General features: G+C 39.1%; 3 protein-coding genes and 2 non-coding genes across 10 annotated transcripts in view; 2 read left to right on the top strand and 3 right to left on the bottom strand.

Moving 5' to 3' along the window:
- LOC122661367 (protein furry homolog-like) overlaps positions 1 to 12,778 on the bottom strand; it is a 56,905-nt gene extending 44,127 nt beyond the window's left edge. For 2 of the 4 annotated variants that reach the window (XM_043856738.1, XM_043856742.1), the window contains exons 1-7: positions 12,565 to 12,778; positions 12,198 to 12,272; positions 11,248 to 11,382; positions 9,384 to 9,502; positions 6,226 to 6,271; positions 2,894 to 2,966; positions 2,752 to 2,809 (exon numbers count right to left, since the gene is read on the bottom strand). In XM_043856738.1, coding sequence (XP_043712673.1) covers positions 2,752 to 2,809; positions 2,894 to 2,966; positions 6,226 to 6,271; positions 9,384 to 9,502; positions 11,248 to 11,343 — 392 coding nt within the window. In that variant the 5' untranslated portion in view covers positions 11,344 to 11,382; positions 12,198 to 12,272; positions 12,565 to 12,778. Of the gene's footprint in view, positions 1 to 2,751; positions 2,810 to 2,893; positions 2,967 to 6,225; positions 6,272 to 9,383; positions 9,503 to 11,247; positions 11,383 to 12,197; positions 12,276 to 12,554 lie in introns of all 4 variants that reach the window. The other 2 variants (XM_043856740.1, XM_043856741.1) reach the window with 2 other exon arrangements.
- Positions 12,779 to 19,296: 6,518 nt separating this feature from the next.
- LOC122661025 (F-box protein FBW2-like) lies at positions 19,297 to 19,908 on the bottom strand. Its single transcript, XM_043856325.1, has 2 exons — positions 19,553 to 19,908; positions 19,297 to 19,448 (listed from the first exon to the last, which is right to left on the bottom strand). The coding sequence occupies exons 1-2, from the start codon at positions 19,891 to 19,893 to the stop codon at positions 19,388 to 19,390; spliced, it is 402 nt and encodes a 133-aa protein (XP_043712260.1). The 5' UTR covers positions 19,894 to 19,908; the 3' UTR covers positions 19,297 to 19,387.
- A 488-nt stretch (positions 19,909 to 20,396) lies between these two features.
- TRNAD-GUC lies at positions 20,397 to 20,468 on the top strand. The gene has a single exon. It is a non-coding gene; the product is annotated as a tRNA-Asp (tRNA).
- A 138-nt stretch (positions 20,469 to 20,606) lies between these two features.
- Positions 20,607 to 20,678, top strand: TRNAD-GUC. Its single transcript has one exon. It is a non-coding gene; the product is annotated as a tRNA-Asp (tRNA).
- Positions 20,679 to 23,181: 2,503 nt separating this feature from the next.
- On the bottom strand, positions 23,182 to 24,061 carry LOC122661026 (gibberellin-regulated protein 9-like). 3 transcript variants are annotated; one of them, XM_043856326.1, is made up of 4 exons: positions 23,920 to 24,061; positions 23,766 to 23,825; positions 23,598 to 23,655; positions 23,182 to 23,412 (listed from the first exon to the last, which is right to left on the bottom strand). In XM_043856326.1, exons 1-4 carry the CDS (start codon positions 23,977 to 23,979, stop codon positions 23,231 to 23,233), a joined length of 360 nt encoding a protein of 119 aa, XP_043712261.1. In that variant the 5' UTR covers positions 23,980 to 24,061; the 3' UTR covers positions 23,182 to 23,230. The 3 variants fall into 3 exon arrangements, with proteins under 3 accessions (XP_043712261.1, XP_043712262.1, XP_043712263.1); XM_043856327.1 differs by having other exon boundaries at positions 23,766 to 23,819; positions 23,914 to 24,027; XM_043856328.1 differs by having other exon boundaries at positions 23,598 to 23,656; positions 23,770 to 23,819; positions 23,914 to 24,027.
- Positions 24,062 to 24,776: the final 715 nt, after the last annotated feature.

The raw sequence follows: 24,776 nt of genomic DNA, 5'->3' as shown, positions 1-24,776 counted from the left end.
ATGTCCCACAATGATCACATTTAAATCTTTCTCTATTATTTCCACAGGGTGGCCCTAGGCTTCTCCCCCCCCCCCCACCTCGCCAATCTCTATGAGAACTAGAGGCAAGGGGAGATCTCTCTAGGGATGGTGCATTGTCCATGGAGACTCTTCTAGTCTCCCCACTCTATAAATAGCTACACACTTCATCTAAAGATGGAAGAGGTGACCGCCCCAAAATCTACAGTCAAATTGGCTCAAATTCTAGATTAAGCCCACCAAGTAAAATCAGAACACGTTCCTTCTCAAGTGTTCTATACACCTTTGCCTCATCCTCTGGGTTGGACAACTGGAGACCCCTATAATGATCATACTCCTCCCAAAGACCAATGACAATGTTGTAGTATTCAGAAATACTCCGATCACCTTGCTTCATTGTGATGACCTATTGAAGGAGTTGATAGATTTTTGCCGAGTCACCCACTCGGTCAAAAGTCGTAGAAGAAGTCCCAAATCTCCTTTGCAGTCTCCTTTCTCATAAACCTTCTACCAACCCTAGGTTTCATGGAGAAAATCAACCAAGTCATAACGGTTGAGTACTTGGTCTCCCATTGCAAATACATGGGATCAGCCAACTCAGGGGCCTTTATAGAACTAGTAATGTACCCCAGTTTCCCTTTACTTTGCAGAGACAACTTCACAGAGTGAGCCCAGTCCAAATAGTTGGTATTGTCCAACTTCACACGAGATATCTGGGTATTGGGGTTTTCAAGGAGAGTCATACTAGGGTTGGTACCACCCGAACCACTAGTTGAAGCTTCCACAGGTCCACTAACCTCAGACCCAGACATGGTCTGCACACACTTAACAAACCAATGTGATACCTTGAGCAAATGGGGAGTACACTCTACCCAAAAAAAAATCCAGCAAGAAAACAAACAACAGTTTCTACATAATCAAATCAAATGCACCTTTTGCATCTTAGCCTCATTCCATAACAACCAATAAGTCACTCAGAATGTAACTCTTCAACCAACAAAAACTATTCAACTCACCACATGGCAGTTTAGATGAAACAGAGAAACAAAACAGAATCTGGTGGTACCTGTGAGGCTGGAAGAGATTGGATTGTGCTCCCATACCATTCCATTTCACCAACCAAGGCCCTAGGGACTTGAAAGAGGACTCCTGGGTAATTCTAACAAACCCAGCCCCAACTCAAATAGTAACTTGATGAGGGAGAATCGACAGCAAGAAGTAGAGGCTGGCGGTAAAGCTGTCTTGGGCTTCTAGGGCTTCAATCGACTTCTACAGCCCCCAAACCTCCTCCATTAGGTCTTGTGTTGGATAAAAGAACTCCATTGAATCTTCTATGTATAGTATCTTACATAGTATAGCCTCTAACTGAACCCTCTACTTTTTTTTAGGGTTCCAACGAAAGGCATTGAAGAAAGGTGAGAATGGTCGACTCTCAAACCAGCTCTAATACCAAGTTGGAAACTAGGTATGGATCGATTCTAACAAGGAACAGGGAGTAAGAGCTAGGAAGAGAGAAGAAAGAGGAGAAGAGGAGAAGAGAAGAAGAAGAAGAGTCGAGAGAGAAAACCGTGGGCAAGAGAATTGAAATCTCTTGCCTATATTTTCACTAATATATTCCCTATGAATGACATACCTCCCAAGGAAGGTAAAAGGTAAAAAAGGTTAAAAAAATAGAGAAAATACAACTTAAGGTGACATTACAAATAAACCAGTGACTAAAGTACCCCTATTACATACATTCTAACAGCTTGGCCTGCATCATTAAATCACATACTCTCCCCATATATTGGCATCCATCTTGTTCGTAGTCCATTCATTAGTATGCACCCTCTTGGTATTCCTGGATTTTCAAAGCTATATGTTGCAACATGACCAACTCCATTTGGGCAGAAATTTGGCATGTGAGGAAGGGAGCTTGGAGTCTAACTATCTGCAAAATTTGGGTCCCATCCGAGCTGCCACATGGAAGATATATGGGCCGTACAGGAAGCCCTTCCTTAGTGGGTTGTCCAGGAAACCATAGGTCTTAGAAATATTCAAGTGATAAAATGCAACAAAATTTCCGGGCAATACAGAAAAATTCTTTAAGTCACATTCAATAATATCGGAAGCCACCACCACAACAGCAACCACCAGACAAGCATATAAAAGGGTCATGAATGATGACAGAGCTCTATGCACAAAGATTTTGATGACGAAATTTGATCGATTTCCATGGACAAAAAGGTTTGAATTGTGATGTTATCGCACATGCTCCTGAGCCTAAAAGCAACTCATGTCAGACGGGAAATGGGAACCAAACAACTCTACAGAAATTTTCGACCTTCTGACTCCAACACCTGTTTGACCCAAAATCATTTAATACAATGCAGGATGGAATTCTGTCCATCTTTGGGTTTTGCTGATGCAGACAATTATTAAAGGGGGGTAATCAGTGGTAGTCTATGCTTCACATTTGAGTGGCAAACAGCCATGTATGCACATATACATGATAACAAGTTCGGCTGTCACTTAAGGAGAAAACAACTGTCTTTTTGCTTCTGTTGTATATGCATTAGTGAACAATTTTCATTTACTCACTGAAAATTCTTCTGCATTGCCCATCATGACCAAAGGGAGGGGGGGTGGAGAAAGAAGGAAGCCAAAATTTTGTATAACAAGGAGCATATAGTTGATGACATTAATAGAGAATTCAAGTTAGACACACTAAATATCAACCCAAAACAGCCTCACCTGTCAGCATTGATTAGCCAATCAAACACAAAATTTTCAAGCCCTGACCATAGCTTCTCTGAAATTGTGACAAGACCAAATCATTCAACAAGAAAAAAATCAAAACTGAATGAAGAAACAAACTATATAAACTAATAGATACCTGTAAGCCCCTCCTGTGGGCAGCACTCCACAAAGCGAATGCATGCTGAGCAAAATATGCACTCCACTGCAAGCTGAGCTCAACACAGGATCCTTATTAATATTGAAGAAAAATAAATTTACAGAATTTCTAGACAAGAAAAACAAAGGATGATATACTCATATGCCAAAGAAGACAAAGAATTCATGATTCAGATGGGTCCAAAATGGCAACAAACCAACCCCAATCAAATTGGAATGACCAATTCTAACTTAGATAGAGCTTAAAGATCTCGTTTGGGCTTAACTTCTAATCTAATTTGGAGTTCCAGTAGTTGGAGATAGAAAGCCCCTCCCATTATCAGTATGTACAAGTCATGGAGGTCCTCTAGTCCTATAAGGGGCTTATAAGGGAGTTAGGCCACCACTTCCTCTATAAATATGGATTCCTCAGCAAGGCCATCACCTAGCAATTACGGCTTCATGCAGGAGAGTTCCCTGCAATTAGGTAAGCTAAGGGTGAAGTTATACAGTGGCCCCATCCCAACTGCAGAGGGAGGCCTCTATGTCTGGTTATGTTCTTATGGATCCCGTTGCCTTTATTCACCAATTGTACCTCTTTCCTGTCAGGTTTTACCAAATTCCCTTCTCTCCAGCTGAGCGAAACATCCAAGATGGTAAAAAAAATGCATCCAAATACAACAAGAAAACAGCATCCTCACACTAAAAAGTACATGCCCTAACCATATATCCCACAACTGAGCCCAACATAGATGTGTGCATAAGACAATCATGCTTTTCCTATACTTTAAATATTAATAAATCATATTACAAAGATCACTGTTGAGAACATTCAAAAGTTGTATTGAGAACATGCCTATTTAATTTAATTAACAAGGCACTTTTGATGCAATTGCATTAGACATTAATCCCGTATGGAGGCCTTAGCACAAGCTTGGGGGCTCATAAGGTGCTGGTGGCAAACCAATGGGCTGAAATTGACCTTCGGGTACTCCTTTTTATGAATTTCATTGTAATGGGCACAATTAATAAGCCAATAACATGGGGATAGTTAGTATATGGAATTAGTAGTTAAGTAAGTGTTTGAGTTAGATTAGAATACTTAAAAGCTAGATAGCCTAGATAAAGTTTTGTTTTGAATTTATTTACTTTATTGAGTGTGTCGGTGTGATTAGGAGCACTTTTATGAGTCAATCTAGGAATTTTAGGTCTTTATATATGTAATACACCCCCATCAATTAAGGATGATTTGAATAAAGAATATTAGTATTTTTTAAGAGTTCTAGTGCTATTGAGCAGTTGCATACGAGATTAGTACCCAAACCTAATTTCTTCTCTTCTGTTCTCTTCTACTCTCTTCTTCCTCCCAAGAATATCAATTTCATCTAATTCACCCCCTTCCATCAATCTGATTTCTTCCCTTAACAATACAGTTTCTTCCTTTATCTCAGATATGATCACAGATTTGATCATTGGGCCTGCTTGCATCTAAGATCCATAATCTGAATTATCAGATTGCACTAATTAGTATCAGAGATTCAGAGCCAAACCTGGCCATGGATACCTACGTTTTCAAGACCAAAGTTTGGTTGTCCAATAGAAAAACTGTTATTTTATTCATAGATGAAAGGCAAAGTGATAATTTCGTCTCATGGTCTGAGATGGAGATGTTACCAAAGACCAACAAGATCATCACTGAGTCCAAGGATGATGCCTTGGTTGAATTTTTAATTTCTCAATATTGTGATGGTGCTTATGTGAGATATTTGATCCTTCCAAGCACATCATTAAAGTGGGTTGAGAGTAGTTGGAAGCTCGAAGGGGTGTCGTTGAGTGTGACTGAAATTATGCACCTTACAGCCTTCTCACATGCGCCAGACATTTGTTCTTCAAGGTCTGATTGACGAAGTATACGCAGAGCCAAAAAGGCAGCACCAACAGTGCAGCCACAAGAAAAACCAAAAGGATCAGTATAAGAGGAAGACCCTGATGTGGGACAACAAATAAAGGTAAAGGGGAGCGAGATGATTAATAGGGTGAAGCAACAATAGACTCTACTGCAGCGATGGATGTTCTACATAATGAGTTTGTTATTCCCCATATATTTCAAGACGAGGATACACCAGCAACGTTTCATCTTCCAAAATTGATATGTGATACTGGAATGGAGTATGAGACATTCTTCCAAGCTCTTCTATTTTTGCCCCTCTATAGAACTCGATGGTGAGTTTTCTCAACCCCGGGGGAATTGATGCAGCAGCATTAGACATTAATCCCGTATGGAGGCCTTTGCACAAGCTTGGGAGGCTAATAAGGTGCTAGTGGCAGTCCAATGGGCTGAAATTGAACTTTGGGTAATTATATTACAGGTTGGGCCTTTTATTTTATTTTTATTTTTTTTGGGAGGGTGTTTCATTGTAATGGGCCTAAATTATAAGCCCATGAAGTGGGGATAAAGTTGGTAGATGGGATTAGTAGTTAAGTGTTTAAGCTAGATTTAAATACTTAATAACTAGATAGAGTTCTATTTTGAGTTTATTTACTTATTGACTGTATTAGTGTGATTAAGAGTCCTATTATGGGTCAATTTAGGAATTATAGGTCTTTATATATGTAATACACCCCCATCAATTAAGGATTATTTGGGTAAAGAATATGAGTTTTATTAAGAGTTTTGGTGTTGTTAGTAGGGCATACGGGATTGGTATCCCAAACCTGATTTCTTCTCTTCTCTTCTCTACTCCTCCCTTCTTCGATACGTTTTCTCTCTTCTTCCTCCCAAGAAGACCAATCTCATCTCTTTTCCCTCCCCTTCCATCAATCTGACTTCTTCCCTTAATAATGCAGTTGCTTTCTCTATCTCATATCGGATCACAGATGTGATCATTTGGCTTGCTTACATCTAAGATCTATAATTTGGATTTCAGATTGCAATAACTTTTGTCTTATCAGTATCGGGTTTGACATTGAAAAATAACAGCTCACAAAGGTTCCATAATTGAGAATGAATCAAAAGAAAAAATGACACTTATGGACTATAGTAAATCAATAATAAGTTGAAAAACTAATAGAAGATATCCCTCTGAAGGTCTTAACAAATTCGTCTTGTACATGACTTCAAAACTCCAAGAACATATGCAATTGAAGCGAAAATTGCATAGAAAGACAATACAAGAGCCTACAAAGACATAATGATCATTGACAACAACAATGACAATGACTTCAAAAATAACAACAACGAGAAAACAGGGGCAGACATAGCCATAATCCCCTGCCCTCCCTCCCCCCCCCCCCCAACACACACACACACACAAGTAGTGTCATGGTACGAACCTTTCGCTGAAAAGTAAAGGCATCATTAGCACCCTTTGGGGACTCACTGCATATATTCAAGATATCTTACTTCAGATCAGAAATAAATAATAAAAAAAATCACAAAATTGCACTAATTATAATAATGTGACACATTCTCCATATGCAGTTATCATTATTATAATAAAAATTATAGAGCATATGAAGCTGCAAGGAGAATCTGCACTTCGTGAATTTTGTTTAATACTGTAGACAATTCAATTCAATATGAAGGATTTGGCCTCTCTACAACTCTTTTGACACAGGACGGGTGACTCCACAAGATCAACTAGGGAATCATGGATCATAGTTGAATTCAGTACTATTTCAACAGGGTATAGAAAACTTTAAGGTAAACAGAGGCTCTTTAACTGAAATAGGAGGTATGTTCATTAGTTCCATTACACAAAGAAAAAATTCTATCTGAAAAGTTTTGATCATGTAGCAGTGCAGCACTAATGTGGTCATCCATAAAAGATCCTCGAGAGGATCAGTAATGCTGTTACTTGATTGAGGATTTTAGTGGAAGACATCAACATCAGCATAGTTCTAAAACTCGCCAAGATCTCAGAAAACTCAAGAATCTCGACCTGGTCGAAACAAGATCTCGTCAGAGATCTCAATTCTGCATGGTTTCGGTAACCTTGACCGAAATTTCCGCGAGATTTCGATACACTTTGTACCGTCTCGTCGACATGGAACAAAACCTATTATAAATAGGCAGGGTCTCGACCCTTAGTTCGAAATTTCGAACAAAACTCACCAATCTCGTGGGTTTGGACCTAAGAAGGGGGAAAAAGCTTGGATGTTGTTTTTTTTGCCACATCATCACTCAATACTATTGGGATACACTACTGGGGGTTGCCACATCACTACGAAGAGATCGATTGCTGCTTACTCATAGCATTGTATTGTCAAGAAGTGGAAAACTAGAGTGTCTATGACTTACGTATTGTTCACTGTACTTGGGTTGGGTTTCTATGTAATATGCATTGTTCGCTGTACTTTATAAAAGAAACTTTAAGTCTTTAACTATTTCTTAAATAGTTATTTAATATTATGTGTCTTCATCCATTATTGCATAATTTACTTGTTTTACTTGCCATTTTGTCCCATGAGACTCAAACAATGTGTACACTGCACAATAAGCAATAATACATTAAGGGTTCGATGTTTACTGCCAATCAAGTGTGCAAATCCAAAACACCAAATTGGGTGCTCTTTTTTTTTTTACAATTTGAAGATTTAAATATGTTTATTAAGCCTAAAACAAGCTTCTCTTAAAGTTTCAGAGCCAACTTTAGCCATTTGCCCACCGAAACCAAAAAAAAATATCACATTGTCTCACCGAGATCTCGACCTATTCGAGAGGAGTTTTTGAACCTTGAACATCAGCAATATGCTCAATACAAAGATTTGAACCTTGGACAACATATAGATGAAGATGGCGTAGATCAACAAAGTAAGTTATATGACTTCCTTCTATTGCAAAGGTCAAGGACAAGACTGAAGATGTTCTAAGTGATTGGTGAGGTTAAATTTCTCATTGTCTGATTCAATATGGATTAATGCCTGAGATTCCCTCCCCCCCTGGGCAAAAAAAAAGGATCACTGTCAGTAGTAAATGTCATATATTCACTGGAGAAAATTACCTCCACGAAGGAAAAGTGATGGCATTTGCGAGGCAAAAATGTTATGAAGATAAGAAGTAAAGAAGCTGCTTCTTTCTACAGCTTCTAGCTAGACTTAGGACTTAAGGAGCAGGTTTTTGTTATGGCGATTCAGTTAATACTGATGGGGACAGTTGAGAAAGTTACTAATATCTAACTCCTCTTATACTACAGGATGTTTTTTGGCAGTAAATCATATGAGGGATTGACAGAGGAGTACATTCCAGACATGCAGTTATTTTAAGGCTTTTCATTGGGTTGTCATAGCTCAACAGACAGCACTATGCTTTTTTTTCTTGACTGTTGATGGGATTTCATATATTCCAAATCATAATGTGCATAGATTTGCGTACAAACTCAAGCAGGAGTAGTATTTCTTGAGTCTCAGATATAAATGGGTCCATCCATCCTTTCATTTTCACAGATTAATCAAAATAACTTCATCTCAACTGTTCTCCTTGCTGCATGAGCTTGTAGTGAAGGCAGATGCATTCAACCCTGTTTGGCTGCTTCTTCATCATCCTTTTATAGCCTACAACTACATTACATTACCTTCATCACAGGCTCACAGCCCAGAAAAACTCATCCCAAATCATCATCTATCACATAAACATTCAACCATTCATCAAATCCTTCAATTCCACAATCTATACCAACCCCAGAAACTAGCAGATTGGTATTTTCTCTTTCAAAAGCTTGATTGTTAAAAGTCTCATCACCACCTCCCACCATACCATTAAAACACCAGCAGGAACTTTTTTTTCCGTATGCACATAACACGATTTGAAACATTAATAAGCTATTTAGTGGCCCAAGAGTCCCTTCTGTTTAAAAGGTTGTGTTGTGGAATATATTACAATATACAGTTGTTTGGGCTTTCAGGAAGGAGACGAATAAAGCAGTGTCTGGATACAATTCTAGAATCTAGAGCTTTCCCATAATGTGTTGATACTGCCCGGTATCTAACTGGATAGGCTTTGGTTTGTGAAGAATTTATTAGGGTAGATAGGAGTACCTTTTCTTCCAGCTGAAACTCCTTTCCATATAATTGGTGTTTTAATGTTTTTTGTTGACAGCTAATAGGTTGTATAGGCTTTCAAGGGGTTTACAAATATTAACTCAATTGTAATTTCAAACATTTTGACAAATGATAAATCAAAGCTCATCTTTCTTGTTGCTGATAAACAAGAGAACAGAAATTTGTTTTCTCCTTGGTACAGCCTAATTCTTATCAACAATTTGTCAGTTTCATAAACATTAAACTCTTGACTTGTTAACACTAGTCTTCAGAATTTCTCTAAGAAAAAAACTAATTAGGACCCTACTTCTCAATTCAAGAAAACTTTTTGTACCTCTAGAATTGGGGTCACACCTGGGGTGACCTATCCTATATCTCCATAATGAATTTATAAAGCATCATAAACAAACACAGGTGAAAACAATTATTGGGAAAACAAGAATGAGCAGCACCTTTCTCTCCACCTAAGAAGAGCTTCCAGAAGGGGTACAGGTGTATGTCGAGCCACCATGGCCAATGAATCTAACACTTGCTCATAAGCAGGGTCAGATGGTCGAAGATACTGTCCATCCTGTTAAGGAGCCACGTAAGAGAAGTAAACAAATAACTCGCACAATTGGAGTAAAATCCCAATTTAAAATAAGTAATAAATAAATATCAAAAGTGTGTATTAAAAATAAGTTTTAATATCTATCTCCACAACATAAGGAAACAGATACATACCGAGGGATTTACCATTCAAGGACTCCGCCTAATGGATCCCTAGCTAGGAGACATTGAATGGTAGATTCATAATTCCACGAGGCCTCCCATATAGGTGATCCCTAGGCCCCAAGTCCCACATGGGCAGGGCCTGTATTCATATTTTTTTTCCTTTTTATTTACAACTTGGCCCTTGCGCTGGTCACCAAGGCCTCACCTGGGTATCACCTAGGTCGCCTTGGCCAGGTTTTGATTTATGGTGTCACCTTGGTCGCCTTGGCCAGGCTTTGATTTATGGTGTCACCTTATTGCAGCTTATTATATCTTTAAAACAGATATAACTAAGCCTTAAAATCATGGTAATTGAAAAAACAAATACTAATTTGATCATTTGTTGCTTTCTTTGATGTTTATATGATCATTGACTAATTGGCAAATGTTTCAAGCCTCGTCTTCAATTTATACTTTAAACTACGATTAAGTAGACTAATAATATTAACATAACTTGGTTAGGATATTAGTAAATATTAAGTACCTACATAATTTGAAAGATTAAAGATCCTAAATTAAACCATGTTGTATGCATGTCTTAACCAATAAGGCCTCACCTAGGCCACCGCTTCGGTTCCAAGGATCTTGGCCAGTGCCTTGGCACATTAACAACTTTAAGTAGTACCACCAAAGTACCATCATAGTAATAATATATTTCTAAATACACCATATTTTTGGAAAAGAAAAACCCTCATACTCCTTTGTAATATTCACCTTTCCTTCAATATTCATATCAAATATGGAACATGAAAAACAAAATGACTTACAAAAGAGTATAAGGGAAGCCTTACCTCTAAAAGAAAAGTACAGGGGAAGTAAGCATCCAGTCAAAAATTTGCCCATGTTTAGTGATTCATAATATTGAAATATTTGACAAGGAAATAGTTCAGGTATACTTCCATTTTGACAAGTAAACATTCAGTCAAAAATTTAGTATAAAAAGTTCATCCAGGGTTGCATTCATGTTTAATCATTCAGGTTTTTTTTTTTTGGTTTCATCAATACAATTTCTCTTACCTTTTCCTTCAGAAATTTATGCTTCTCAATAAAGCTATCAGTACCGAATGGTATGTTTAACATACAATTCTGTATAGAATACTAAAATTATATTACTATGAATATAAAGATATTTATAGTAATATAAAAAATATTTTATATATGGGGCAAAATGATTCATAGGCTACATTTCTTTGAATTTTTAAGGCATAAGCTTAAATTTAGTGGTTTAAAAATGGATGCATTTCTCTGAAAAGTTCATGCTTTTCCATACTTTTCCAATTGCTCAGGCCCCAGGGTATAAAATGTTTTTATCTCCCCGAATTACATGGAGATCTCTATTGTTGAAGTGTCCAACCTAACAGCTTAAGCTATTAGGTGGAGAGACCAACTGGTATATGAAGTCATCCAAGGTCCAAGAGCTGGTCGACGTGGAATTATTCCGAACATATAATATGTGAATATTTGGGTCTTATTGGCAAAGTAATCCATTACAAGAGGCCCAAAGACTATGAATACAGAAGAGCAATACAAATCACAGTGGTGAGTCAAAAATTCATGTCGTACCTGTGCTTGGGCAGTTTCAATGCGACGCCTAGCAAGAGGAAGAAATCGCTGGAGAAGTGCATCAACGATCAACTTTGCTGCACTTCCTGCCCTCATCTTTTCAAGTAAAATATGCTATCTTCACCTCAACTGTGCCTACGAAGGCATAACCAATATCCAAGTTACATAATAAAAAATGAAACCCATTCACCACATCCTATCGGAATAGCGGATGCAGAAACCTAGCAATAGAAAATCTCCATGTCTTCCTGAAAAATACAGTTTCCAGTTGAAATTATGCTACAAGAGTTACTATTTCTGTATCCACAGCTCTCCCCTTCAAATGCCCTAACCTTCTGAATTTCAATTTGTTGCAAGTGTGGAGGAAAAAATCTGGAGGATCATAAAGAGTGGACAGTAATCTAACGTGGTGAAGCCCTACATTTTACCATGTGCCAAGCTAATGATCCAAAGGCTCTCTGGCTTTTTCTGACTGGTTACAGGTTGAGTTCCTTTCATGGAGAACTGCACTTGCACATTATATGGGAAGAAATGGTAAGAGGGCAGGGAAGCATCGTAAATGTGGCAAATCTACCAAGAAGTGGAAAATACAACATAGAATATAGACACAACAGCGATACCAATCAATAATGTTCACAGATTAATAATAGAAATGCTACAAAAATTAATTTGAAGGAAGGAATTTCAATGAAATGTTACAGGGAGCGAAAAGATCAATTCCGGTCCATCTACTACTAGTACCAATACTTAAACATTCACAATGCAATCGAGGAGTATCACTCAACAAGAACCCACAGAATTTAAAAAATACATATAAACTGGGAGTTGTAGACACTCATACACAGTCTGAATTCTAAATTTGAAAACAAAAGCAGAGAAATCAGGAAGAATAAAATAAAAGGCTTACTTTAAAAATTGAAGAAAGGGAACTGGGGCCAGACGGAAACTACCTTTCCAGAAACGGCAAAGTTTGCAACAGCTCTGCAAGCTCACCAACCAGGGGAGAGTTGGAGATGAGAATCAACCTGCTAAAATAAGGAGTACATGTAAGACAGCCGAGGTCTGATCCCACTTGAAGTTTCAGAATTGAAATGCCAATTATAATCTCTCATAGACACAAACAAAAAACTAATCTTGTAAGACAAAACCACGGAAATTATAGTTTTGGATGTGAAGTAAGGTAATACTTCCTGACATTATAGTTTTGGATATACATGTCTTCAAACGTTGAATAAACTGATTCGGAGATAAATCAAATCCAATTTGAATGAATAAAAAAGGGGAAAATGAGGACAAAAAGTCAACAACATAAGCTACCTGTAATTTGGAAAAGCCATGGCAAGTGTCTCTGTTAAAGAACTGAAAAAGAGAGAGGAAAAGAAACCCTAGAACTCCTTGCAGAAGTGCAGTGACGAACAGAGAGAAGGTGGCTTTGTCGTCTCATTAGATATAGACACCGCTTCTGAGTTTTGACTCTTTAGAGTTACAGCAACTGTTTCCTTTGTATGCAAGACCTGGAAGTCTGAAACCAGGGAGACTCGAAAGAACCGTAGGTAGGAGGTACCATCGACCTTCTACTGCTGAACAGCTGGGCGTTTCCCTCCTGTTTCGGGCAGCAAGTTGCTGGGCCGGTCCACATACCATCCGCATGTCACGGCATAGGTCCGTCCATATCAAGTGCAAGATACGCTGCGAGAAAAAAGAGTTCTGTCCATGGTGGAGCAAGCTGTGTTTGACCTTTTTTCTTCTTCTTCTTCTTCTTCTTTTTTTTTTTTTTTTTCTTTTTTCTTTTTTTCTTTTTTTTTTGGTTAATCCAAAAATTGACTTTGGGAATTAAAATGTATGTTTAGCAATATAAATAGATAGCCGAAAATTCGTATTTGATTCGTGTTCGAATTCATTTAAGGATTTATGAATCTAAAATTTGTTTTTGAAAAATATCCGAAATTGTTCGAAAGATAATCGGATTTAGATTTGGATAGTTCTATTTTGGATCGGACAATATCCGGATAATTTAATATCTAATTAGTTTAATATTTTTATAAATATATTACTATATGTTCCTTATTATAAATACTTTTATAATGATATTTTGGTAATCGGAGTCGATAATCGATAATCAGAGTCGAAAATCCATAATGGATATAGGTCAGATTCATTTACTAACCAAATAGTTTATCGGATCGGATAATATCTGAATATCCGATTAATACCCGAATCCGAATATGACATTAGTTTTTGAAATTCTATCGGATATCAGATCGGTTACGGATATGTCAAATGGATTCGGATTTAGATAGTAAATCCAAGCCGAATTCAAGCCGTTTACATCCCCAGGCATGTCCCATGAAGTTATTTTGTTGGAGAGAGCGAGAGAGATGGATGTTTGGGCCTCTAGCACCTGCACCAGCACATCGGCCAATGAGAGCACTGTAGAGGCATGAACAATTGAACACATATGCCATTTTTTGTTTTCATAGGGACAGGACAATACTTTTGTAGAATTTTTATCCTATGCAGTTACTGTACGGTGCAGTACTGCATCGTGCGATGGCTGCAGAGGCCATGTGCACCATGTGGGGCCCACTGTGCCACATGGCCTGTCACGCCCCCATCCCAACAAGGGATAAAATACATTGTAAGGGGTGACTAGGACGACGCTTGTCATCCTACTAAGGGGGGGGGGGGGGGGGGGGGGGGGGGGGGGGGGGGGGGGGGGGGGGTGTCCAGATCACCGACACGAAGGTCCCAACGCATAGATCCATAACTAATATTAAAACAATATAATATCGATGCGGAAGGGAAATATTACATTCCAAATGATCACTAGTTTTGCGGAAGCGTATAAAATTAATAGTTACAAGATGATCAAAGCCTAGATGATAAATACATTGTAGTTAATCCATTTTTCATTACCATCTAATAATGATCAACAAGGGTATAATAAGAAATGTTTATACATGGGCCTACGCCCTAAAATAAACAAAAGGGGAACAAGTCCCTAGAATTCTCACGACTGTGAGTAGGCACAATTGTCACAAGGACACCCGTGCCATGTTCCTCTAACACAGCTTCCGCTCCTCCGCACTGCATCATAATCAAAAATTGTGTACACGAGGGGTTAGCTCTCCACCGAGCCATGAGGGATGGGGATGCACAAACACACAATTCACATAGTCCAATGATGCATGCATATGTTAAGTAAATTTTCCACCTAACATCACAACTAAGTCAATGGCATATGCTCATCGTGACAACTCGGGAGACACTGTGTGGGTCACTTAACTTATCGCCACAATGAAACCTCAATTGTCACCTCGGACCTACGCCGATCGAAGCCTCCAAGACCACTCGGTGGCGGACCCTCGATAACCAATACTACCATGATCGGCCTCTCCCACCTCCACAGAATCCGTGTGCGATTACCCAACACCTAAACCCCGTTGGTAAGGGTCGTAGCATAAGGGTGTAAAATCCTAGGGGGGGGGGGGGGGGGGGGGGGGGGGGGGGGGGGGGGGGGGGGGGGGGGGGGGGGGGGGGGGGGGGGGGGGGGGGGGGGGGGGGGGGGGGGGGGGGGGGGGGGGGGGGGGGGGGGGGGGGGGTCATGCACTACTGCAAGTCCTATCGTCCCGAGAGGTAATCCGGGCGCATCAACTTTTCATCTGGTTTAGTGCCGCTACACAAGACGGCACGGGCGCATACAGATTCAACATGACATTCAACATAATTTCTTCATAAATATATATATTATCCGGGGTTTCGCACCGCACCGAGACCCATCAAAGTAAAGCATCTCCAATTAACATCATAACATTCATATATAAAAGTATGCAATATGCGCAAGCATGCTTAATAATTTATAATGATGACATAATATACAATGCAATAATAATATCAAGCCCAAACAACCAAACCCACTCACAATATGTGTTATGCCCCGATGTTATGAGTTGTCGCGAAATCAAGTAACACGTCACAAGATGAAAACTTTAAACCTAAATAAAGAGTGAAAATAGGGTTAATTAAGTAAAGGGACGGATCCCCAAAAGGTCTCCCATAAATCATTTAAGTATAAGGTTTAAGTAGAGTGGTTGGAGTGGTTTCATGCCCAAATTCTCCCAACCACATGTAAATCCTAGGAAACCAGGGGCTCGTGAGCAGTTTCGATCAAGGTCGGTTGGAGATGTGGTTTCGTAAAACTGAAACCGAGTGTAAATCCTAGAAACCAGGGGTTCAGATGCGTTTAAAGGCAAAATAGATGAAGGGATGTGGGTTTCAATGGCTTACCTTCCCCAATGTAGAAAAGCTCCACGTAGAGGCTCCACAAGGTGAGATTCCAAGCCTTCAACCAAGCTTTTCCATTCCTCCTTCTCCTTTTCTCCTTCCTTCTTTCTTCTTTCCTTCTTTCTTCTTTCTTCTTTCTCCTTTCTCTCCTCTTTCTCTCCTCCACGATTTAGGTTAGATGGGAGAAGAAATGAAAATGAATGCTTCTCCTCCCCCTTTGTCTTATTTATAGAAAATGGGCTTGGGTCCTTTAAGTTAAATGGGTCAAGTAGTTAAATGGGTGGATCCAAGATAAATGGGTTATTAGGCCAAATGGGTAGTTTAAGTTAAATGGGTCAAGAGGGCTTAATGGGTTGACCCATGGTCTTATTTAGGATACAGGAATGGGTTAACCCATCTTTGGGTCAAATAGAGTCAAATGGGCCCTCAAGTTGAATGGGCCTCTTAACTAAATGGGCCTGTCCATAGGTTTCAAATAGAAAAGAACCCACTTGGGGATGGGTCCATCCACCATGGGATTATAAGCCCATCACACGCTCCCTTAAATAAGGGGGACCCACAAATAGAATATTCCCAACTCAACTAAAATAGCCAGGCGGTCTAAATCTTGACCCGCACTTGAGGGCATCGAGAAAAGGGTAAATAAATAAACTTACGGGCTAGAACTTACTATTTCCTTGTCATGTTTGTCATGACCATAGTCCCCATGACCCCGTTGTGGGGGGGGGGGGGGGGGGGGGGGGGGGGGGGGGGGGGGGGGGGGGGGGGGGGGGGGGTAGTCCACGTCAATAATTTGTAGTGGGTTTGACCACTAGTGAGAACACTCACAGATACGGGCGTGATAACCACATGTCACGGGAAAAATAAAATTAATTATGATCCGGTCGGGTATAACATGGCCGCCACGATCGCGATGCTGGTAATTACAGGAGAGGATAATGATTCTACTTTCGCATGCTTTCTTTTTCCATATATCATCATCGCCTTAAAAAAATGGCCACAACGTATTGAATTTCCCTTAAGCTCCATTTATTTTGATGTTAAATGGGTAGAAAATAAAGAGTACATAAAACATGAGAAAAGTTTTTGGAGCTGCTAGGAGCGGGTATGCTCTCTCTCTCTTCACATGAAATGGCCTCGCTGCCCTCCTATGTAAGAAATCGTTCTATTGCACCTCATTGGTGTGCTCTTCTATGCCGCTTGCTCAGAGAACCTTTTCCCATAAAACATCTAATTAATGAGTTTGTCTCATTGGAGAAAAGAAGAAGATCGCTAGCATATTGATGTTGTTTTGTAAGTTTAATAGAAGGGTTTGGTTAGTAGTAAGTCTAGCTTTCCGCAAAGAAGAAACATGAAGTGTTCCTTTTACCATTAAAATGATTATTTTTTATGGGAAAAGGATCGTTAACTGGGCTGCAGTGCAGCATGTACCTGCAACCAAGCACAGCCACACGCAAAATGATCAACATGCCCTTGGTCATTTTCGTCTTTTTAAGGGGTGCACCGATCATTTCATGCGCAGCTGTGCATGGGTGCAGGTACACGCCACACTGCAGCACCGTTTAGCATTCTTTCTCCCATATTTTATACAAAATCTGTAAAATAATGTAACGAAAGTAAAATGTTTGTATCGATACAAACAAGACCTCATTTCTTCAATAATCCAACCATAGTTTTAGAAATCAGAATTGACAAAAGTTAATCAACTAGTTTGAGTTGGAACCTTTAATCCTTTTGCTTTAACCTTTTCTCAAGGCTTTTTCTTCCATATGGTATTATGGTTGCATGCATTTAGACAAACTTTCCATTAACCTATGGATTTTTGTTTTTTCTTTCAATTTTCTCAGGCTTAGGCAAGTTGAGGGTTACCAAGGCATCCACTTGAGCCCAACTCAACTTAATCTTGGGCTTTGTTGTTTAGCCCAAGCCCAGATTGAGATCCAAAGGATCCAGCCCATTCGTTGGTATTCGGGGTTGGGCTTGGACAAGCTCGAGTAACCCACCCAAGTGTCTACCTCAAAGAAAAAACATTCACCAACAGGTTATTTTTCCATTTAGCATACCTACCTCAAAGTAGGTATGCAACTTGTTTGCATATCGATTGTGCCATGTGGACGAATGATGTGACAATTCAGTTTTTTTTAATAAGCCATGGGAAGAAAACGTTGCTAGTCGTGTGGGCCTTGCACCAATGCGGAGCAATGGAAGCATGCACAGGGGCATCGACTAGGGATCCGGCTCCTCTCCAGCGCATCCTCCGAGTAAGAGGATGTCTGACGCACCCATAGAGGTTAACACGTGGCCGAGGTGCCGTTCGAATGGCGAAGATGGATGCAAACATCTAAGCGTGGTGCACATGCGATGGAGAGAAAAATTTCACGCTTGGATGTGTGAATTCATCCTCGTTGTTCGAATGACACCTCGGCTATGTGTTGACCTTTGGGGTGCGCCAAACATCGTCCAACTCCAGGGTGCGCTGGAGAGGAGCCTGATCCATTGATTAGGGGATTTTTCATTTTGTAAGGGCAGAGCGATCATTTTAGCTTGCACCTATTGTTTTGTTAAGGGTGTTACTATTAAAGTGCAAATTCCATTTTGGTGGCTATTTCAAGTTGGGGAGTACAACAAAATTTTCATATATCAATTTGTGTTTGGTGCTAGGTTTATTACCAAACACACAAACAAATCCAACCACAATAATAACCTTCAAAATAGTCCAAAGAGAAAAAGGTTTTGGCCCAAATTGCATTTTTGGTTCTTAAATGACCAAGATGGGGCACTTTTCTCTGTGCCGCAACGCAAGCTGCGCCCAGGCATAGGGGGTGGGTGTAATGACCACCCTGCCCCCCTGAGTGGCAGACCCATGTGTCTGGGCGCAGCCTGCATTGCAGCACAAAGAATATTCTCCCATTATACCAAAAACACCAATTCACATACTGAAAATCTAAAGAGCATGAGAGCGTCAAAGTTCATGAACATTAATGAATTTGTATTCAAAAGGCATACATGGTCTCAGGTTGATATCATTCAACAAGCTCAATGGGCTTACAATGAATTTCAAGAAGCCCATGGCCCACCCAACCAATTCACATACTTGTTGCTCACGTGCCTCCGACGAGAGGATATTTAAAGCGTAAGTATGATGCATCCCTAGTATTTGATAATACTAATGGAGGATTTGGTTTTATTTTTTGTGATTGTAATGCTAGACCGCTACATTATGTTCTCAACTACTTTGATATGCAAAGCAATAGCGATTCATTTAGGCATTCTCTAAGATATATATTGAAGATAGTTGGGACCATCTAATTATTGAATCTGACAACAAAGTACTGATCTCAATGATTCCTATTATCTAGGATATTACTCATTTGGCCTCAAATTTAGAATCATATATTTTTATTTTCATTCCAAGGGAGGAAAACAGTTTGGTTGACTCCCTTGCCGAGAGGGCGCATCCCCGATGTGTAAGACTGTTTAGCCAATTTCCACTCCATGACTTCTAGAAATATGTAATTATTATACAACCCTACTCCCTATAATTAGAGTTCTATTTACCTAAAAAGAAAAGATAGAAAAAAAAAAAAGAGTCAGAAAGGACAACGGGTCATTTCATAAGAAAAAAAGAGAGAGATAGACACAATGGGGGCTAACGTGCGGCATGCGGGTGGCATGCCACATGCCCAGCTAGCCTTTTCTTAACATTTGATATTTTCATAAACTTACAAAATTCCCACTTAACATTAATAACAAACTCCAGTTCTAATTCAACTAAATTACATTGATCCAATATTTATTTGAAGCTCTAAATTCATCTTCAATAAGCTCTCATCAATCACAGAAAAAGATGAACTCTTCATAGCCCATATTTTAATTCAGCGGAACTCAGGTCTTGATCTTTTTGTTGCCGATGTAACCTGATGTACAGTTAAAATTTAAGTTCTTGGGTTTGAAAGACAACCACTCTTTGTGAGGATTTCCATGAAAAAAAAAAAACAAAATCTAAATAAGAACTACTTACTCATCTGAGAGAGACTCCAATGACTGTAACTCAGAGCACCAGTATGGAATTTCAATCCAGGCAATAGATCCTTGGCTTCGATGGACAAAGAGCTTAACGAAACCAAAAACAGATAATTTATGCTTGTCTATACGATATTCATTCATGAATCTGGCCATGAAGAGATCAAAGGGAGTTGGGAAACAGAGATATCTCCAACATTGAGGATTAAGAGAAGCATTGTACCATGAGTTGCATACAAAGGGAACACCCAAGATCAGTGATTCCAACCCAATTTTCTGAAACACCATTACTAAGCAATCTGTGTTTAGATCTTCCCATCTTGGGTTGGATTCCACCATCTCTCTCTCTCTGTCTCTCTGGGTGTGTGTTCATGTGGGTAGATATAATAACTTGGATTTAGATTCTTAATGTGTTAATCAGTTAAAACAAATTTAGCCGGTAGGAGTCTTCTTTGTCTTGGTTATGTTTGGTATTATTATTAAAAAAAGAAAAGTATTGTTTTTTAATAAGATTTTTTGGGACTCAACTACTTTTTTTCATTAGAAAAAGGGGAAAAAAGGATATAAAGTCCGAGTCATTGCAAGCTAAGAAAATTTTGGTCAGTGTAAGCTTCAAGACGTTATTACCAACAACCTAAAGAAGCGCATTTTGAGTAAGAAGCAATCAATTTATTTTGTGAGAAAACTTCCTTGGAGAATCCTGAGTTAAATTTTTTTTTATTTTTTTTGGGTTATAAGATTTCTGTCTTGATTCGTATGGATTCGATGAACTAGAAGGGACTGGATATGAAAATGTAGTATACAATGAAATTAATTTCTTTTTATTAACTTATCATCAATCAGTCGTTGTAGTATAGTGGTAAGTATTCCCGCCTGTCACGCGGGTGACCCGGGTTCGATCCCCGGCAACGGCGTTTCATGTTTTTGAAGGGAAACAAAAGCTATCTTTCTTAAGGGTCATGATAAGATAATCCCCTGTATGATCATACAATTTTAGCTTTATCTAATTTTCTATGTTACCATATTTCTTTTGATTATCCTGCCATCAATATGTCGTTGTAGTATAGTGGTAAGTATTCCCGCCTGTCACGCGGGTGACCCGGGTTCGATCCCCGGCAACGGCGCTTCATTTTTTGAAGCGAAACATAAGCTTAAGGGTCATGATAATCTCCCTCATGATCATAAAATTTTAGCTTTATCTAATCTGCCATGTTGGCATATTTTTGCTCATTTAGAGATGCCCTATAGGCCCACTAGAATAGGAAACTTCTCCCAATTGTTATTATATAACTTATAGGAATAAATTTATGTTAATTGTTTATTTTCTTTCATATTAGTAAACAAAAAACTAAACTATTTAATATTGACTAATATTGGTTATTAAAAATTCTTAAATATATAAGTAGTTAGTAAATGAGTTAAAGAATGCACAACTATGGAGTCTTTCATGGATCCTTGAGGTACTTGAAACACTCTTGATATGAGGGTGGACCTTGGCCAAAGTGGTCCTAGTGGTTTAGAGGGAATTTAATTGCTCGAAATGTGAGGTATTTGACTAATGCATCTAAACCTCAGAGATAATGGAATGTGGAAAGACAAGTCTTCTATTTCATACTAGGCTAATCCAATCTAGTGATCATATGCCATGTTAAGCCCCATTAGGCACAGATACGTATTATGTTTAGTATGCATTATTGGAATGCATTCTAGGTTGATTTCGCATTCTCTGATGATAAAAACATTAGGGGTGTAAATGAATAGCCAAAATCCATTTCTGTATCCATATCCGTATCCGTTTAGCACTATCCGAATCCGTCCGAAAGCTAAATAGATGCGGATACGGATAGGCTATAGCTATCCGAAAAGCTATATTTACATGTAAATGGATAAAATATCCGATCCATATCCGTGTCCGTATCCGTTTAGCACTATCTGAATCCGTCCGATAGCTAATCGGATGCGGATGCGGATATAGCACTATCCGAGCCAAATCCGATCCGTTTACAGCCCTAAAAAACATACCATCACCCTTCAGTAGTTGTCATCCTCGATTCACCTTGGCAATAGATAGCACTTTAATTTAATTTCCAAGTGGCTCTCACTCTTACGAATTTATGGAGCCAATTCTTGAGGTTTACATTTTCCCTTCTTGTATTGAATTATTGATATCTTTGAACCTTTTTCAATTTTCTTTGGTTGCCAAGAACAATATTTACTCTATTCTGTTTGTTTCAGTGTAAAATTTTATTTGAAAATTCACTTAAAAAAATTTGAATTAAAAAATCTTACATGTATAAAAATTTTCCAATGCTTGACTTTTTTTTATGGAAACAAACATTGGAAAACTTTTCAATATGTAAAATTTACCGCGGAAAATTTTCCAAGTAAAATTTTATACTGAAACAAATGGAGCCTACTATGTAACAAAGTACTGAGGGTTCATAAATGCTCATTGTATTTTATGTAACAATGTACTGAGGGTTTACATTTTTCCTTCTTGGATTGATATCTCTGAACCTTTTTTCAATTTTCGTTGGTTGCCAAGAACACTATTTACTCTATTCTGTTTGTTTCAGTGTATAATTTTACCTGAAAACATTTACTTGAAAATTCACTTCAAAAAATTTTCCAATGCTTGATTTTTTATGAAAGACAACCATTGGAAAACTTTTCATCATGTAAAATTTACTGCCGAAAACTTTATACTGAAACGGAGCCTAATATGTAACAAAGTATGAGGGTTCATAAATGGTCGTTGTATTGTATGGGCATCACATGCATGAGCCTGATTTACCTTTTTTGCATGCAATTTAAGCTAAATTATGAGCAACAACTACCATAGACTTGTCTCTATTATAGGAAGCCCTAGAATATGAGTGGTGCGGCAAAATATCCAAAAGAGTGCCAGAGGTTTCCAAGACCAGCCTTTGAACTCACTTTGTTGAATTTACTGATATCACTACATGCTTGCTACATGTTTGAAATCCGATTCATTTTTTTTAGTTCATTCCTCAGCTTCTTGTGGTCCACCTGCATATTTTCATTGAATTTATTTAAAAAAAAAAGTGGCTCACCTTGACTAGGTTTGACCAGGTTGAGTCATCAGGCAATTGAAAAACGAGTAGAGTCAGAGAACCTGATTTTTAAATTATGACCTAAGGGAGAAAGAATGCCACCCGGTCGAGCTAGACATGCCACCCCTACGACCTGACACAGGAATGTGCAAACCTCTGATCATTTCCAGGGGGTACAACAGTCATTTTGCACGCCCTTATGTCAGAGTGCAAGGGTAGTGTACGCTGCAAGGCCGGGTGGCATTCTCTTTCCCAAAACCTAAATAGGAGAAATCAGCCAATTATGCAATTTTCAAGGCTACAGAAATTTAATAAGCTAAGAAATAGAAGGGGGATGGAGGGGAAATGTAATTCTTACCGGAGCTTAATTAATTAATATTCATACTAACTAATGCATTGGCATAGGATTACATGATTTGGACATCACAAATGTTCCTTATTATATGGGGCGGGAAGACCTTAATAACTCTAGCCCAAAATAGTATTGGAAAGCCACCCATACATAAAAGGGACCCGCAATTCACTTAGTACTTAAGTTCTTATAAAAAAAACCTTAGTACTTAACTAGGATAATTAAGCTAATTAATGAGAAAATATTTCAATTAAGGGCATTTGAGCTTATGTCCATGGGTTGTGAGGCTGGCATAACATGGGCAAACACTTGTGTTTCCATAGGTACCCGGTGGGACACATTTGCATCTCATGCAACACGTGCCGCATGCTCGTGTACACACATTCTTCCTCGATGCTTTCCTGCATCTCCTTGAACATGCAAAATGGCAATCTGCAATTTCACCAACATGACCAAACCACATATCATCAAAGCCCAAGCCCAAAAAAGACAGGAAAAAACTGTAAAATGCATTCTACGTCGATTTTGCATTTTCGAACGATAAAAATAACTATTTTTTATCATCTGAGAATATGAAATCGACTTAGAATGCATACCAAATGCTGTCCTAAACTTACTGATCTTGTGATGGTGATATTTTTTGTAGAGAGCAGTTCCATCTCCTCCCTCATTCATCTGAGATTCAATAGTAACATGAGAGATAGACCCTTTTAATGAAAACCCATGAGAGAGAAAGAGAGAGAGAGAGAGAGAGAGAGAGAGAGAGAGAGAGAGAGAGAGAGTACATTACTAGTGAGAGAATTCATGACTCCATTATTGACTGAAGCTTCAGCAAAAGCCTGTAACAAAGTACATTGCAAGTACAAAGCAAAGACTGTTAAAGAAGAACTATTAGTTTCTTGAAGATTTAGTGAAGTTTGAGGTGAAACATACCTGGAGGAATAGGAGGAAGACAACAACCAAAGACAAGAAGAGAAGACTCATTGTTGGGCTCACCATGACCAACAAATAGGGTATGAGGTTGGTTGGGAGGGATTAATGGAGGAATTTGAGACACAAATTGGAGTAACTGTGAAGAGCACAGACACTATATTCCACAGGCTTTGATTTCTCCTCCTATTTATTGTTGGAGAGTCACATGTGGTGTGGTAACTTTACAGATTTTGAGTTGAGTGCAACGAACATGACTTGAGCAGAAGACTAGTAGGCTTTTTGGATGTTTCTTAGCTTTATTTTTATTGCCTTTACTCTTTCTGATGGTTTCACAGCTGTTGATTCTTGGGTAGGGTATATGGTTGTTTGGACATGGAGAGAGAGAGAGAGAGAGATATGGGTTTCTGCCTAATTTGTGATGGTAAGAAACCGTGAGGAAAGATGGTTCCAAGGCTATAAAGCATATGTCCTTAGCTCTTGCGGAGTTGGCATTGATTTATTAGTTTTGGACTCTTTCTCTGCCCTCTCTCAGCGTGTGTGTGGGGGAGTTGGGGAGGGGGGGGGGGGTGGTTAGAAGTACTAGCAAGCGTCCCGTGCCCTCACATTCACAAGTATAGAAAAGTATCCATTTGTTGCCAAAAAGATCCTGTCCAGGACCCTGCCTGGGCTGCATGTGCACCGGCGGACAAAGTGAGGCGTGAAAAGACTGTCTCACCCCTGTTCGGGCAAGGTGCTCGGGCAGGGGTGAGGCGGTCTTTTCATGCCTCACTCTGTCCGGCGCTGCATGTGCAGCCCGGACTGAGTGCTGGACAGGAACTAAGTCACCATTGTTGGTGTGTCCCTCACATTCACGACTATACCTC

This window comes from Telopea speciosissima, chromosome 5 (assembly GCF_018873765.1).
Source record: "Telopea speciosissima isolate NSW1024214 ecotype Mountain lineage chromosome 5, Tspe_v1, whole genome shotgun sequence".
NCBI lineage: Eukaryota > Viridiplantae > Streptophyta > Magnoliopsida > Proteales > Proteaceae > Telopea > Telopea speciosissima.
The sequence above is the reverse complement of the archived record's forward strand: the minus strand, read 5'-3'. Positions and strand labels throughout refer to the sequence as shown.